At 40.0% G+C, this 16580-nt stretch overlaps 1 protein-coding gene across 3 annotated transcripts; it reads right to left on the bottom strand.

Moving 5' to 3' along the window:
- Positions 1-617: 617 nt before the first annotated feature.
- LOC118797075 (delta(3,5)-Delta(2,4)-dienoyl-CoA isomerase, mitochondrial-like) lies at positions 618-16333 on the bottom strand. Of its 3 annotated transcripts, none has more exons than XM_036556295.1 (10): positions 16226-16333; positions 11709-11877; positions 9289-9377; positions 7959-8083; positions 6978-7026; positions 6373-6437; positions 5344-5414; positions 5190-5261; positions 2546-2696; positions 618-989 (listed from the first exon to the last, which is right to left on the bottom strand). In XM_036556295.1, exons 2-10 carry the CDS (start codon positions 11834-11836, stop codon positions 885-887), a joined length of 855 nt encoding a protein of 284 aa, XP_036412188.1. In that variant the 5' UTR covers positions 11837-11877; positions 16226-16333; the 3' UTR covers positions 618-884. The 3 variants fall into 3 exon arrangements, with proteins under 3 accessions (XP_036412188.1, XP_036412189.1, XP_036412190.1); XM_036556296.1 differs by having other exon boundaries at positions 11709-11871; XM_036556297.1 differs by lacking the exons at positions 11709-11877; positions 16226-16333 and adding an exon at positions 9502-9980.
- Positions 16334-16580: the final 247 nt, after the last annotated feature.

Below are 16580 nucleotides of genomic sequence, written 5' to 3'. Positions count from 1 at the left end.
CTCCTTGTTTCTACGGTGATTGGCCATTTTATCAGCTCCACTTACTATATAGGTGCACTTTGTAGTTCTACAATTACAGACTGTAGTCCATCTGTTTCTCTGCATACTTTGTTAGCCCCATTTTACCCTGTTCTTTAGTGGTCAGGACCCCCAGGGACCCTCACAGAGCAGGTACTATTTGGGTGGTGGGTCATTCTCAGCACTGCAGTAACACTGACGTGGTGGTGGTGTGTTAGTGTGTGTTGCGCTGGTACGAGTGGATCAGACACAGCAGTTCTGCTGGAGTGGTGTTACCGCTTAACAAAAAATCTCATTATTTTGAAATAAAAATCACACTGATGACATCACTTGACTTCCTTTTACCTGTTTTCTGAGGATCTATGAAGAAAAGCACATGGTGAGTCCATTGTGTCTTTCAGAGATTTTCTCATTTAGCTCATGATTTCATATGAAGCTTTTAGCTGAAGTCACTGGTGTGACCTACTTTATTCTGAGGTAATTGTCAAAAAATAGAATACAAATAGATTAAATTACTGGCTAATATTATTTGCCTCTAATTTGGCTCTAATTCACACAAGAGACAAAAAGACAAAACATAGCAAATTAAACATCCAAAGTAATTTAGTACAGAACTTTTATTGTTTAAACACCAAAAAGCAAACATTAGACTGTTATTATCAGGTCAGTTACGCTGCATACTATTCTGTTTCTACCATTTTAGACCAGTTTTGTTTTGCTTCTGAATTGTTAGAATCTAAGTGTTTTTTTATAAGTGCTATGAAGAACTGAAGTAATCTTGATGCTGAAGCTTTGTGGATCAGAGATGAATGAACAGGAAGCCTTCATCGTCCCTAAAGAGGCCGCCTGAACCGGATCTTCTCACCTCATAGGTCGGAGAAAGGAACTTCTTTGACACTCTTCTTCTCCAAGATTGCCTGAACTGACTTCATAACATCATCAGTCTGCAGCATGCTCATGTTCCACATAGCCTGGAGACAAAGAGATTTGAGTGAACCTCAGCTGAGTGCTAAAACGACCACTCACACACTGCCTGTCCAGAAGTCTGTAAACTCCAGAGTTAATTATGAAATGAAGGTAAGGATTTGATTGATCATTAGTGAGGTCAGGAACTGATGTTGGATGGTCAGTTCTGGATCACTCCAACTCATCCCAAAAGTATTGGATGGAGCTCCATCACTCCAGAGAACACAGTTCCACTGCTCCACAGCCCAATGCTGGGGGGCTTCATACCCCTCTAGCCCACACTTGGCATTGGGCATGGTGACCTTAGGCTCAGTGCAGCTGCTCCAGAGTGTCCAATTCTATTGGTCAGCGCTTTTCTATACAAGCTGTGCAAAATTTCATGGTTAATTTTGTTTTATTATTGTTATCACTAAATTTGTTTTGCTACTGTTAGATTCATATTCTTTTTTTTTGGTTTATATAATTTCTATTGTTTATAATTTTTATGGTCCAAGATTTTATACATTGATTAGATATATTGTGTGCACATTCTATGATGAATGGACCAACAGAAATGGTCAGAAAAAAGTCCCATTACACTGACTTACACTGAACACTGTTTTTGCCCTCCTCTGTAAAGTTCCCATTTTAGATATACTTAATTTTTATTTATATATATTTTGGACAGCGACAATATGTTTTACGTTCTTGTTATATTTTCTTTTCTAGGTCCTCGTCGCAACTTTCAATCTGTAAAGCGCTTCAAAATAAAAGTGTTTGTTTAAACATACGTCACTAATGATCTGATTGTCAGCAATGGGTGACCTTAAAGTAGCTGAATTCACTCATTGAAAGGACTGTCTAGATAGTTTTGGACGGACAGTGTTTGTGTTGGCTAGATTTTCTAGCTTGTAGCTATGAGTAAAAAATATGGCAAAAATAAAGTCCGAAAGTCTGAGACTGTTTTGAGAATCTGGGATTTTTTATTTACTTTAAATATGAAAATAAACACAGAAGTTTTAGAAATAAAAAAAAAATGAGAACAAAAAAAGTTATGATGAGTAAAATGAAGAAATATTGAATATTCTGTCTCTCACTATTCAAATATAAGCAAATGTGTGAAGCTGATCATGTCGAGCTGTTTGTAGCGTTTTTAGTCTGATCTCTTTCAGTTAAGCTCGCGTGCAGACAACGCTCAGGTGGATTTGATCTGCTCACAAGGCTTTAGCACAAAGTTGTACAGCTCAAGCGTAAGCTGTCATCAAAGCAAAGGGGGGGACACACCACCAACTACTAAGTTATGAAATCCATGTTAAAATTTCAAAGATTCAACTCTTCACTAAAATTGTTATGCTGATATCATCATTTGTAATGAAAATGCAAAACAGAAGCATTTTAATCAGCGCTTACAGACCTTTGGATTTGAGGCACCTTGAGGCACTGTCACCATATGAAATACGTTTACCCTTCAACTTTTCCAAATAGGGTGAAACATTAGCCAAACAGCAAAGCCACATTTCTAACCCAGTGCTTCCAATAATGAACTTAAATTTGAGCTTTTCTTGCCCACTGATAGTCTCACCGCATGTTCCAGGCCCTCCCTCACGCTGTGGTCTCGGGCGTAGAGGAGGTTGATTTTGGTTCCTTGGACAGCAACGGGGCTCCGGCTTGCGATCTCTACTGCAATCTCCAGCGCTCCCGCCATCAGGGTCTCTTTATCAGGGAACATGCGGCTGCAGAGACGCAGGAAAGAACAAACACACCAATAACTGTTATTAGTTAGTCATTAATCATTAACCATCAAACCTAAAATCATAAACACGACCTGTGAAATTATCAAACACAGAACTACGTTTCATATAAACAAGGCTTTAAAGTTTTACTGAATGAAAAATGCAGACTAATGTAAAAGATATGACAGTAATGTAGTGTATTTACCATATTATTAGTCAAGTAAACCTGCGTACACTACATGGCCAAAAGTATGTGGACACCCTTCCTAATTACTGAGTTTCTCTGTTGCATCACTCACTACACAGTTCCAAACTGCCTCTGGAAGCAACATCAGCACTAGAACTGAGCGTCAGGAGCTTCATGGAATGGGTTTTCATGGCCGAGCAGCTGCACACAAGCCTAAGGTCACTATTCACAATGCCAAGCGTCGGCTGGAGTGGTGTAAAGCGCTGCCACTGGACTCTGATGAATCACGCTTCACTATCTGTCAGTCTGATGATGAACCTGGGTTTGGTGGAGGAGGGATAACAGGCAAGGGCTGGTTTTTAGGGTTTGGGCCCCTTAGTTCCAGTGAAGGGTGATGTTGATGCTACAGCACAAAAACATTTTACACAATTATATGCTTCCAGCTTTGTGGCAGCATGACTGAGCCCCTGTGCACAAAGCAGCTCCATAAAGACATACTTTGACGAGTTTGGTGTGGAGGAACTCCAGTGGCCCTCACAGAGCCCTAATCTCAACCCCACTAAACTCCTTTGGGATGAACTGGAATGTTGATTGCAAGCCAGGTCTTCTCGTCCAACAATAGTGTCTGACCTCACAAATGCTGTTTTGACTGAATGGGCACAAATTCCCCACAGACAAGCTTCAAAATCTTGTGGAAAGCTTCCCAGAAAAGTGGAGACTGATAAAGCTGCAAAGAGGGGGTGACTCCATATTAACGCCCATGGTTTTGAAACGGGATGTCCAGCAAGCACATATGAGTGTGATGGTCAGGTGTCCACATTTTTTTGGCTGTATAATGTATATGTCCTGACTGGCGTTAGTTTGAATTTCATATGTATGGTTTAAACAACAATCCACATAAATTGGATAACTACACAGACCTAGACTGCTGCTTAAAGCTTCACTCGACAGAAGCAACACTGTCAGTTGTAAACTACACTTAGGATGGTTTAATCTCGGTTGTATCACTATCAAAACAAAACAAAAAAAAAACTGCAACATAACAGAAATAAGTCTTCCCTTCTAATGCTTGATGAGCCAGCACACTGAAACTCAGGTCTCTCCACGTCCTCTGCTCAATCAGGTGTGTTACGTTAAGAGTTTATGAATTGTTTGTTTAAACTACAGTTCAGTAAATATGTTGTTGGTTGTTTGTAAACTGACTACACTGTAAAATATTTTTACTTCATTAAACCGGTCGTAACAGCTTTTCTGTGTGACTGTCTGCGGCCACTGTTGTTGTCTTACATGCAGGTCCGTTATTGGCCACATGGGGCCCTCCTGCGTAGACAGGTTTCTTGTTTACAAACATTACGGGTTGTGCAAGCAGCCAGGGGGCAAACCGCTTTTGTAAATTAGTCGGTCAAAAGACTGTAACATTACTTAACTGCTGTAATCAACATGGACCGCATTGTTCGTAAATTCTTGTTGATTCAAATATAAAAAGCCATTTCTGAATTGGATCTGTTTGTCTTTTATTTGTCTATTAATATAACATTATGTAAAACATTACTATGTAAAATGTTACCTAACAATAGTTGACTGTCATTAGGTCTCTATGAATGCCCCGCTAAGTGTTTAGCTAACAGGAGCTTTCCTAATCACAAAAACCTTTATACCTTGCTGACATGTCCTATGAATTTCACCCAGCTTACCTGATGTAGTTGTTTGTGGAGTCGCATCTTCTCCTTATCTAATAATATCAGGATCCTGATGGCATCATTAGTGTTGGTAAGGTAAGTAAATAGACAGTTTAGCTCCCTCCCCTCTGACATTACCTGAGAGTACATCGGTCCAGACTAGACCAGCACTCTCCGCTTCACTCTTTGCTTGTTAAATTTTGTGAAAGTTTTATTAGATTGTGTGAAATCCTCTGAATTTCTGAAAAAAATTGAGGGCCAAGTGCTATTGGTTGTCTATTGCCTTTTCTCCTTAAAGCAGGGAGATTTTGCCTTTTGAACTTTGTTTTCAGGTTTAGCTCGTTTTATAGCCCTTGGTTGTTTTGGTTTTTTGTTTGTTCCTGAAGCTACCACCACCTTACCATGGACCCTGAATCTAAATAAACAACATCTGTTTAATGGTTCAAAAAGTGTCCAGTTTATGGTCTGGCAACAGGTCTGAGGAGAGAGCCCACTCTCATACTCTGTTACAGCCTGATCCAAGACCAGGTCATGACAAACAATAAAGAAAAACACTGCTTGCTTCCATGCATCTTAGCCTGTACTGTATTTGTAAGTTACTATGAACATACAGTAGGAGTGACACACCTGACCAGGCCACAGCTCTTGGCTTCATCCGCGTACATTTTCCTCGCAGTGAGAGCCAATTCATTCACCAAGCTGAAAACAAAAAACAAGAGGAAAAGTTAGAGAGCTGTATTTCATTGTTTACTCACTTTAGACTGCAAGTAACGACCCTCACCTTTGACTGCCGATCACTTTCGGAAGACGCTGCAAAGTTCCAACATCTGCCGCCAAGCCAATGTCCAGCTCCTAAACATAACATGAGAGTCATTTGGGATGTTGATGTTATAAATTTGAATAAACATTTATTCAAACGTCAACACCTATGAATAGTTGTGGGTCGCTTTTGCCTTTCATATGTACAGTACGGCTCATATGCGCCTCCTTGTGGTCAAGTTCTTGTGCAATGCACTCTCAATACTGGAGTTATGAACACCCCAACAACACAATAATTTGAAAAAGGCTCTGGAGTTTTTTTTAATTTAATGTTTGCTGGAATGTTCTTTTGAAGAAAAATCATTAATCATGATTAGGAAATACCTAAGAAAAACTACACAATGGCTCAGCGCCAGGTAGCAGACTAACACCTGACGATATGTGCTCGGTAAGACCACTTGATGGGTAGGACAAAGTGCTAGAACGAATTCTCTCACAACATCGCTTACAGCAGCTTATATATATAGTGGTTGGAAGAAAGCCTAATATCTCCAAAATGGTAACTTTACATGAAAACTAATGTGTTTTCTTCTATGTATGTGTATTATAAAATCTAGACACTTGTAGTAAATATATTATATATATATATATATATATATATATATATTTACTACAAGTGCCTAGATTTTGCTGTTAATGTTTTGGCGTATTTTGAATAAACAATGGCCAGTGCAGGTTATAGCAAAAAATTTTCAAAAATTAAAAAAACAGACATTTTCTGGCCCACAGACTTATTGAGATTTTTAATACGGCCCCTTTAGTGGTTGAGTTTGACATCCCTGCTCTACTCCATCAGTGGTCACAGGACGCTGCCGGCTGGATGTTTTTGGTTAGTGGACCATATATAAATGCTCCTGTATGGTCAGTGGAGCTGATAAAATAGACTTTGAGTGTAGATACAGGGAGGTGGACTTAATGAAGTGGCCGGTTGGTGTACACAAGTATGATGATATGTCAGAGATGCAGGACAGTGCAGTAAAGTTCCTCATACCTTCACTTGAAACCAGGCGTCCTGTGTGCAGAGACGAATATCACAGGCGGTGATCAGATCCACTCCTGCCAGAGGAAAACACACACTGAGATGATGTAATGTTTCCGGTAAACAAACAAAACTTCAGACATAAACACAATTTAGAGGAATTTTATTTTGCTGTTCCTTTAAAAGGTCCATATCCTACAATTTTACAGTATTTTAGTTTTTAACCTCTCTTTATCCCTTAGAATCAAACAGGCTGTTTTTGTTACTGCGCCTTTAAGACTGATGCATGTAAATGAGCTCTGTTCTGGTTTGTTGCCTCATTGACATTCTGAAACACTACATAAAACGTTACCATGAGTGGGTGGAGCTAAACTGCTGTAGGCTGAACAAGCAACAACAACAGTTTTTTGAAAATGGGATGTTTCTGCAGCTTAGTTTCCCCCACATACACAGTGGGGAGTAAATAGTCAGAACTTTTGCAATATTTATGTACTTCAGCTTTATTTAAAACAAAACAATAGTGAAGGAAATTCTGTTTTCCACGATATGGGCCCTTTAAAACAATGCAGACAAACTGAAATCACAGATTAGGAAAGTGTTAAGAGCTCCGGAAAGACCTTCTCCAACACACGCTCCGTGCACCGCGGCCACCACGGGCTTTGGACACTGCGCACAAACATTGCAAAGTTTATACATAGACAAACAATCCTAATTTGTTTCACTATCAATACAGACTCAGCCACATTAGCATTCATCAGTTAAATTTTGAGAGCGATTTTACATTCATTTCAACAGACTTTGTCATTATCAACGGTTTTGCGTCACAGGCTTATCAAATAAATAGATTTTGGATGTAAAACTTGGCTGTTGCTTTGGTTGTGTTGGCCTCTGAGGGGGCAGGGCTTCATATAGCAGCACTAAAGATACAGAGAAAACAGAGTTATTGCTAATTTAACCAGTGCTTAAGCACAAAACTTTGAAAAAACTTTGACATGAAACTGTGCATTATTACCTTAACTTCTGTGGTTTTACTGGGTTTTAGACAAGTTCTTACATGAGACATTAGCTCTGTGGCTAACTGCAGCTAGAGTTCACTCCACTGTCACCAGTGATCTACATATTAACATTACAGATCACTGTGCTGTGATGAGTATATTACTGTCTGATAAAATATGTTTACTTTTGTGGTTGTACTGTTTATAGACGGTGAGCTAGCCAGCTTGCTAACTGGTATGTTAGCTCCCTGACTAACCGCAGCAGCACACTGTCACCTCACTATCGCCAACCACACTAATTATCTACACTTCACATCAGTGTACAACACTAAACTCTTGTGATAATTTAATGTAATTAAATGAAATTAAAATTTAAATGATTTGATTTTGTTTTCTTTTGTGTCAGAACTGTTTATGGTTAGTGATATAGCTAGCCTGCTGTCTGCACCAACATGCAATTTTTTCCTCTTTGCCGGTTTTCAGTCCAGTCTCGATCACGTCCTTTTCACAAAGCGACACAAACTGCAAATGTCTAGTCTGACTGTAAACTTTTGCATATAGCTATTTCAGTCGCTTTGCCACATAATGATGTGGTAAGCTAACCTTTTCGATGGCTGAGAAGGTGTCCTGGCCTGAGACAATGATCTGGCGAAGTTTCCATGATATCCTGGCGGTGTCGTCTCCTTCAGGCCGCAGTAAACCACCGACCACGTCCATAAGGTCGATACCTGCACACAGTTTGGTTCAGTTTGGCCTCAGATACCAGATGACCATTGAAATTAATTAATGGAACACTTCAGCATCCCCCTGGGTTACCATAACAACAGTCGAGCAACACCTTCGCAACTGCCTAGTAGTATATTAGCAACTGTTTAGGATACCCCAGCAACTGTCTAGCAACACCTTAGCAATCACTAACGATACCATAGCACCAGCCTAACAACCCCTTAGTAATCACCAGGGTTACCACATCAGTTGCCAAGTAGCACCTTAGCAACCACTAGGGATACCGTAGCAACTACCTAGCAACTCCTAGGCAACCACCAGGGATACCACAGCCAGTGTGTGAAATACGCCCTGGTATTCGGGGTGTCCTATGTTGTTTGGCTACTCCAGCGTTGTCTGGAGTCTAACTCACTCGCCATAGCGGCGCTGATGCTTTGATGGCAACAGATTGTTTGGTTGAACAGTTTTTCTGTAAAGTCTCTGTTCTAGTGTGGTTCTGCGCTCTTCCTCACATTAACTGAGATCTTCCTCGTCTCCTCTTCTGTCCTCAGTGTGAGAAATGATGAATCACATTCTAAAGTTTGTCGAGGTATCCCAGCCTTAGTTACAGTTGCTAGACTATGAAGGACCAACTGGGTGAACCAGTCTGCTACAGCGCCACCCTGAGGCAGAGCAGTGCTGCAGCTCTAGTTAGTTAAGAACACCAAAGACAGAAGCAGATACACAGTGAGCATCACTGAATTTGTATTTGAGCATCTATTTTCCCGTAATGGACAGCATGATATGTTTATTTTCAGAGACGCCCAGGATTTTGATTTTGAGACATTCAGGGGGTTCAAGAGGTTAAACAGAGGGACCCAGACCCCCCACGACCCACTGTATTTCCCATCTTGACGACAGTGACTGCCTAGTAGCACCTTAGCAAACACCTTGGATACCATATAAACAGTCAAGCAACACCTTACCAACCAGCTGAGATACCATAGCGGACAGTGTCGTTGAGCTAGGGCTGGGCAATACGGCAAAAAATGCAAATTTGATAACATATCAGTCGATATTGATAATTATCACAGTAAATGTCAAATCATTACTTCCTTCAAATTTAAAAGATGATTTTTGCTCCTGAGTGAAAGTTGAAGAAACCACACAGTTAATTGTGGTTGTAAACTATTATTTATGGTCAGAACGTGAAAGTTATTATTATTACCTGAACTAAAAACCTTCCCGGCACCTGAGAAGACAACCACACGGCATTCTGGGTCTTGAGCAATCTGATTAAAGCAGTCAATCATCTCACTGCAGAAAAGAAAACCACATTAAATGTGTTTAACTGTGTGTAACTGATGGTATCTTGCACAGCAAAAGGGATTTATTCATTCCCTGTTTGATTTTTGAACTTTCGCCAGCGACATAAACTCACCGATCAATCACAGCTGCCTCTGCTGTTGGCATGATGACAACCAGGATGACGGAGCAGCTGTGTTCCAGTAAAGAGAACTTTTTCACAAACGCTAAAAGGATCAGAATCTCCAAAAGAAGCTCAAACTGAACTACAAACAGAGAGTAAAATGTGGAAGAACTCAGAGTTTCAGCTTCTAAATTAAGTGATGAAACTCTTTTGCACTACTTTCACTTTTAAATGGACAGTAGCCCAGCGTGACTGTCTGTCTGTTCTGGTGGGAGTAAAGAATCTGATCTTATTTACACTTAAAGACACTCAGCCTGTTTGTTTTGTGCTTCGTTTAGAGAATCAGCTCCAACTCAGCTGAGATCCCAGCGGTGAATAAAAAGGGCTCATACAGTTTCAGCTCCTGAATGAAATTAAACTCACTGTTCTTCTCTCGCTTTTCAAAAGTGAAAAACATCCTGCGTACTGACATAGTACTGCGTACTATGGCTCCCTTTAGTCTGCGAGGAGATGCAACCCCTGAGCAGAAAGCATTCTGCGTTCTCCACTTCTATGAGAGTGAATCCATCATAACTGTGCAGTGTGATTTTTGTGGGCAGTGAACCTCCAACAGCTCAGAGTGTTCTGCGTTGGTTCCACAACACTGGATGATCTTCGAAATTGCACTGAAAGAGCCGTGAGTGCAGCGACACCCGACATGCTCAATCCAGCATGGGATGAATTTGACTATGGCATTGATGTTGTCCGTACAGCTGGAAGAGGTTCATACTGAGCACTTGCACAATTACATAATAAACTTTATGCTCATTTAAACCATTTACAGTTTACTGCATTGTTCTGTAATGATTTACAAGTATAAAATCATTTCGAAATTGGATTAATTTTTTTTGCCAATATATAATTTTGTGATATACATTCTGCCTATTTATTTTCATGGCATGTCCTAATATTGTGTATTTTTGTGACCTTTTTACGTAGCATTCAATGTGTAACGGCCTTTAAGATACAATCGTGTAGAAAAAATTAACCTCAATGAACCGTCTCACTGGAGATCCTTTCTGAGAAACTAATTTAAACTTGCAGCCAGAGAAGTTACGATGCACGTTCACATTAGCCAAACTTGTGTGTGTAGAATCAGAGTTTTGCATCAGTTACTGTTTCTTATCACTGTGTAAGAGATGCTTGAGGCCTCCTTTACTGTTGGATGCACATGAACACGACTAATGAGTGAAGTATATTCCTACTGCTGTCTTGTTTAAAACCTTGTGAGACAAACAAAAGAAAAATCTATGATCATCTATTTTTTGTGTACCAAAAAAAAATGCAACAACAGCTTTAAGAAAGTTTTATTAACAGAAACAAGCAGATTAAAAGACAGGAATAGCCACGTTCTACTTAAACCCAAGGCATTAATATAGATAGTAAAAAAAGCTAAATACATGTACAAAATCATCATTTATAGGGTACCTTCTATTGGGAGGTGTCTGTCCCAAACCCTAATACCCAAATTTACAATTCTGAAAATAATGCTTACATTTTTTTTCCCTTTGTCAATTTATTTAAAAGATGATTGATTTATTATTCAGTTTAACTTTTAAATTAAAAAAAACTAAACTTTATTTTAAAAAATGCTCATTTTTATGCCACTATCGAAACAAGGTGAAGTCTTATTTTAGAGCAGGAAGTGAGGCTGCATCCCTGTCCCTCATGACCACATGGTGAGCAGTTAGATCACATTGTTTTGAAGTTAATGTGTCCCAAAGTCTGAAAGTCAGTGTGGAACATTAAGAATTGTCATATTTTCTGCAGTTAAGTAATTTTTTCTATTTTACTGAAAAAATATGATGATTTTCTGTGTGAACAGCTGTTCAAAGCTGTGTTTGCTGGTCATGTACTGGCTGCGTTTCTTAGCTCAAAATGAGCTAAAATTGTCACTACCGAAACAGTCACTACTGAAATATTAAACAAGGTTTGCGTATTGTTATGATTGTTTTAGTAGTGACAGAATGGACTGTTCAATTACTTAATTTCATAAAATAAACATAATTAAGGTGTAGGGTCACTCAAAGCAAACAGACCAGTAAAAAGTCCCAAATGTGAACCAATTTGGTAGAATGATCCATATTTGGAAAATATGAAATGGAATTTAATCAGTACCGCCCAGCCCTGCTGTAAATGAAAAGAGTTCTGACAACAGAGATGATGATGGAACAGCCTACCTCCAGAAGGGTATGTTCATGGAGTTGTCATTCTCTGGACGGTGCAGCTCCACATGAGTGACATGAGTGGCTGGTTTGCTGACTGACAGGGTGGTGAAAGGTGGGGTGGGGCCTCCTGAGGCAGACATCACTCTAACAGCATTCAGCGCGGGACGCCACAGACCTCGGCCAGTAGATCAATACACGGCATATCAGAGGCATGAATAGTGGGATCAAACATTCAGTTCCATTAATCTTGTAAGTGAGGGACTTCAGAAAGTTAGTGGTGGTAGAAACGAGCGAGGTGGGTTTAAATCCTTTTGGAACTCTTGTGTTTGAAGCAGAGGTTTCGAAACAGCTGGAAACCCACATTTCTTGCATGATTACATACTGGATTCAGTTTGTGTCAATCAGAATTACTGTCTGTGCTGCTTATCAATACATTAATACTGATTACACAGGTCTTATTTTGTGTAATTGAAAAAGTGTTAAACAGACTAAGCTTAGTAGAACAGACTTTTATTAACACTTCTGTCATGCAGCATCAGTAGCTGACCTCACTAGTGCTCTTGTGGCTGAATGACATCAAATCCTCACAGTAGGGCTGGGCAATATGACCATATTTATAAACTTTTCTAAACATATTGTGGATATTGTCAGTACTTAAAGAATACTAACTACAACCATCATTGTAGTTGCAGTGAATTCACAACCATTTCATGTTATGAATAACTTTCAGTGAGGGAGCTTTTAGAGGTGGACGTCTGGTTCCTATCACCACCACTGTGAACAATTTTGACTCAGTAAGTTTCTCTAGAACGGAGCGTTTCACACCAAACCACTCTGAATGACTCATGCAACAATTTGAATATGTAGAATTTTTGAAAAATAGGTGGAGCTTCCCTTTAACACCCTTCAGTTCAGAAAAAACAAAGACTTTTGGACAGAAAGCATCTCTCATTGTCAATTTAGAGCAAAGTTGTCATTGTACTTTGTCCAAATCATGGCTTCATTGATCTGAGTCATCCTGTCCTTAGGAGACCTTCAAAGGAACGAAGTCCAGAGCAATGCGGGCCAGGCTGTGAACTTTCACCTACTTCCATCTGTTTCGCTCCTCAGCAGCTACACAACCCAGCAATGCCAGATAATGGCAGATTAAGGTAATTAAACACCAAACACTGAACAGGTGTCATAAAATGCATTTTGGAAGCTTAATTAGATTTTAGACAGATAGTTGTCTTGACCAGGTTCAGCTGAGGTGACTGTAAGACGAGTAACACTGGATTCTAAAAATATACAGATGACTGTACATTCCATAGTCATGTGTATGCATGTATTCCATATACAGCCATAATCACCAGACATAAATGTAGGTCAGTGATCTTTATACAACAGTTAGTTCCAGCCATGCAAGCTGATTGGTTGAGCAATGTTCTAATCGTGCTGTTATTTCGCCATAACATCATGTTTTTGTTCACAAACACTGTGTCACTACGCTGAGACGCTGTTACTAAGCAACGACTTTGACAGCCGTAAGAGACGCTCAAGCCATTTGAACGGTTTTACTTCTTACTTTGCCACAAACAGAAAATGGATACTTTTACAATCACATTTGACCGACAGCTGATTTGGTCAGACTCTGAAGATGAGACTACACTAAATTCCCAAACTGTCATCACCACTGAGCAGCTTTTCAGTCGGCAGCTGAGACAGAAGAACAGCTAAACAACCTGGAATCAGCCAGAAATGAACCCAATACCATTCGCCAAACTAAATGGGCTGTAAGATGCTTTACTGACTGGCTGGACCAAAACAACATTAATAGTGTTCTGGCAAAAATTCAGTCTGATTTGGTCAAACTCTGAAGATCAGACTACATGTTTGGCGAATGGTATGGGGTTCATTTCCGGCTGATTCCAGGTTGTTTAGCTGTTCTTCTGTCACAGCTGCCGACTGAAAAGTTGCTCAGTGGTGATGACAGTTTGGGAATTTAGTGTAAGGAGCTGGAGAACGAACTGCTGGCTGTGCAGCGAGTGGGCGGCGCTCATTACTCTGACGCAGCAACAACCTGCTTGTTAAGGAACTATAATTTGGTGGAAGGAACTGCGAACATTAAAACATAATAAACGCCGCGTTCATGACCCAGTTTATTTATTTCTTACTTTATTTATTTAACTGTTGTATAAAAGCAATAGAACACTCGAGGAGTGTGTTATCGCCAATAACATCACGGCTGTGATGATCTACAGCGACCAAATCACAGCTGTGATGTTATTTAATGATAACACACTCCTTCTCATCTTCTACTGCTTAAGTAAAAAGTGTAAGGCTCCAGCAATTCTAAAAATCGTAATATCAGTGCGAGGTTGGTGCTCAACATTTTTCATTCCACCTTAAATGGTTCAGCAGTACGTTCTGGCGCCTGAAGGCCTCAGCATACTCTTGCAGAGTCGACGTTCGCCTGGCTTCAACAATATGACGTAGCGGCAGAGAAAACGAACCACCGCAGACGTTGCGTGCAAATTTCTGTTCCTGCTTGTATTTTAGCTTTTAGAATAACACATTTGGCAACATAGAGCGGAAAGAAGTTTGGTCGCTTAGAAAAAAAATTCCTCCTTTCAGATACAATTTTGGAAGCTTCTCTTAAAATTATTTATAATTGTTATCCAGTAAACCATAAACTAGCTAAATTTAATCCTGTTATTATGTCAGACTGTTCTTTTTGTCACCGTTATGATGAAACTACTAATCATCTCTTTTGGGAATGTATCTATTGTAAAGTTTTCTGGAATGACTTTTCGAATTTTCTTCGAAAGAAAGTCTCTTGTGACTTCAACCTTAATCAGAAAATGTTTTTTTTTGATGTATTCATTGTAGATGAAAAATACTTTGTGAATTTATTGTTGTATGTAGCTAAATTCTATATACACAAATGTAATTTTTTGAAAAGAACTTTTAATTTTTTTGTTTTTAAAAAGGGCCTTAAAATGTATATTCACTCCTTAATTAATTCCAAAAACCCTTTAGCATCATTACTCTTGAACAGTTTACCACTTATAAACTGATATAATGTCCTTTTTCATAGCTCACGTGCTCTCAGGTGTTATTAAATTGTCAATCCCTTTTGTATGTACATTATATGTTGGACTGCAGAGACTGTGTCAGTCAAAAAAAAACACGTCGTGCGGAGGATAGATACACATATGCCGCGTTGTCCGTTGTTCGCTATCTGAGGTAATAGGGCTGCGCGTCCGCCATGTTGGAGCGGTCAAGATCTGCTTGTGAACAAATACAGTTGTATTGAGAGATGAAGAGTCTCAGGATTAAATCAGCCACAACTTCCTTACTACTCCACAGAATTTCACCAAATTTGTTTTGTTATAATCCTCAGACACAGATTAATCGAGGCTGCACGGACTGGTCTCGGTAGCTTTTATCTCTTTAATAAGTGATCGTGATAATTAGCCGTCCGGACCAGCAAAAAGTATTCAGTCTGCACCTGACGTTAAAAACCGAGTTTAGCGCGAGAAACATAATCACACATCAGCAAATCCATCAATGTGTGAATCTCTTCTAATCTTAATACACATAAAAATAAAATAAACCTTGGCTTCCTATTCGCCAGCTTCTTGTTCGAGTTTTCTCGTTCCACGTTAAATGGTGCAGCAGTTACATTCTGGTGCCTGAAGCTGCACCATTTAAGGTGGAACGGGAAAATTCGAACAAGATACGGGCTGATGCACCATTTAAGGTGGAACGGGAAAGTTTGAACAAGCAGCTGACAAATAAGCTAACGGGGGCAACCCGGCGTCTAGGCATGTATATCTATGACGCGGAGGCTTTGCCCGCCGTGTCCGTGGACGGAGACACTACGCGACAAAGCCTGTGATTGGTCGGTGAAAAAAAGAGGCGTGTCATAAAACAAACATGGACGACTTTGAGCGGCTTCGTTTTGCAAAAAAATACGCTGAGCGCTTCGACAGAGATACCAATATTTCACTGTTAGACGCGCATCTGTTAAATAAACAATGGGTATTTCCTTAATGTAAGACGTTAAGTCTGTTATTCAGCAGTACGAACTAATAATAAGCACCAAAACATACAGGGTAGGTTATCTCATATCTCTGTTCACATGAGGACATGGTTGGAGTTCTTTTCCTATTGGCCAGCTGCTTTCTGTTCCACCTTAAATAGTGGCAGCATTCTGGACTCGCACCTCGCCATAGTTAGAACTGTGATGCAATCGTTTTTCCACTAGTCATGGAACTTATTATAAAATGTCACAGCATCACCTGCTTCTGTGCAGCACCCGTGACGGGCAACACGAAAGCGCGAGAGGGATGCGAGCCTGTAAGCTCGTGAAAGCGCAACCCTTCGATTATTTCGTTACGTAAGTGCTCAGGCGCTAGAATATAACTGCTGCAGCATTTAAGGTGGAACGGCGAAATTGGAACAACAGCTCAAACTTCCAAGTAATTAGATTTGACGTCAAATACAGCAACTGACTGCTTTCGATTCAGACAGAGAACTTTACTTACTTATTAGACACACAGATCTGATGATGGCGTTCAGTGCCCTTTAAACCTGTTTCACTCCTCCCTCTCTCTCTTCCCCTCCTTCTCTCTCTCTCTCTCTCTCTCTCTCTCTCTCTCTCTCTCTCTCTCTCTCTCTCTCTCACTCTCTGTCTTTCTCCCTCTCTCTCTCTCTCTCTCTCTCTCTCTCTCTCTCTCTCTCTCTCTCTCTCTCTCTCTCTCTCGCTCTCTATACTGGTAACTTATACAGGCGGACGATGCTTCTTATATTTGAGACCTGAAGCGACCTGTTTTCCTGCTGCGACTCTAAATCTACTCGTTTTTTTCCAACAACGTTTTATTACATAAACATCTGTGATAA

This window comes from Colossoma macropomum, unplaced genomic scaffold (assembly GCF_904425465.1).
Source record: "Colossoma macropomum unplaced genomic scaffold, Colossoma_macropomum, whole genome shotgun sequence".
Lineage (NCBI taxonomy): Eukaryota > Metazoa > Chordata > Actinopteri > Characiformes > Serrasalmidae > Colossoma > Colossoma macropomum.
The sequence above is the reverse complement of the archived record's forward strand: the minus strand, read 5'-3'. Positions and strand labels throughout refer to the sequence as shown.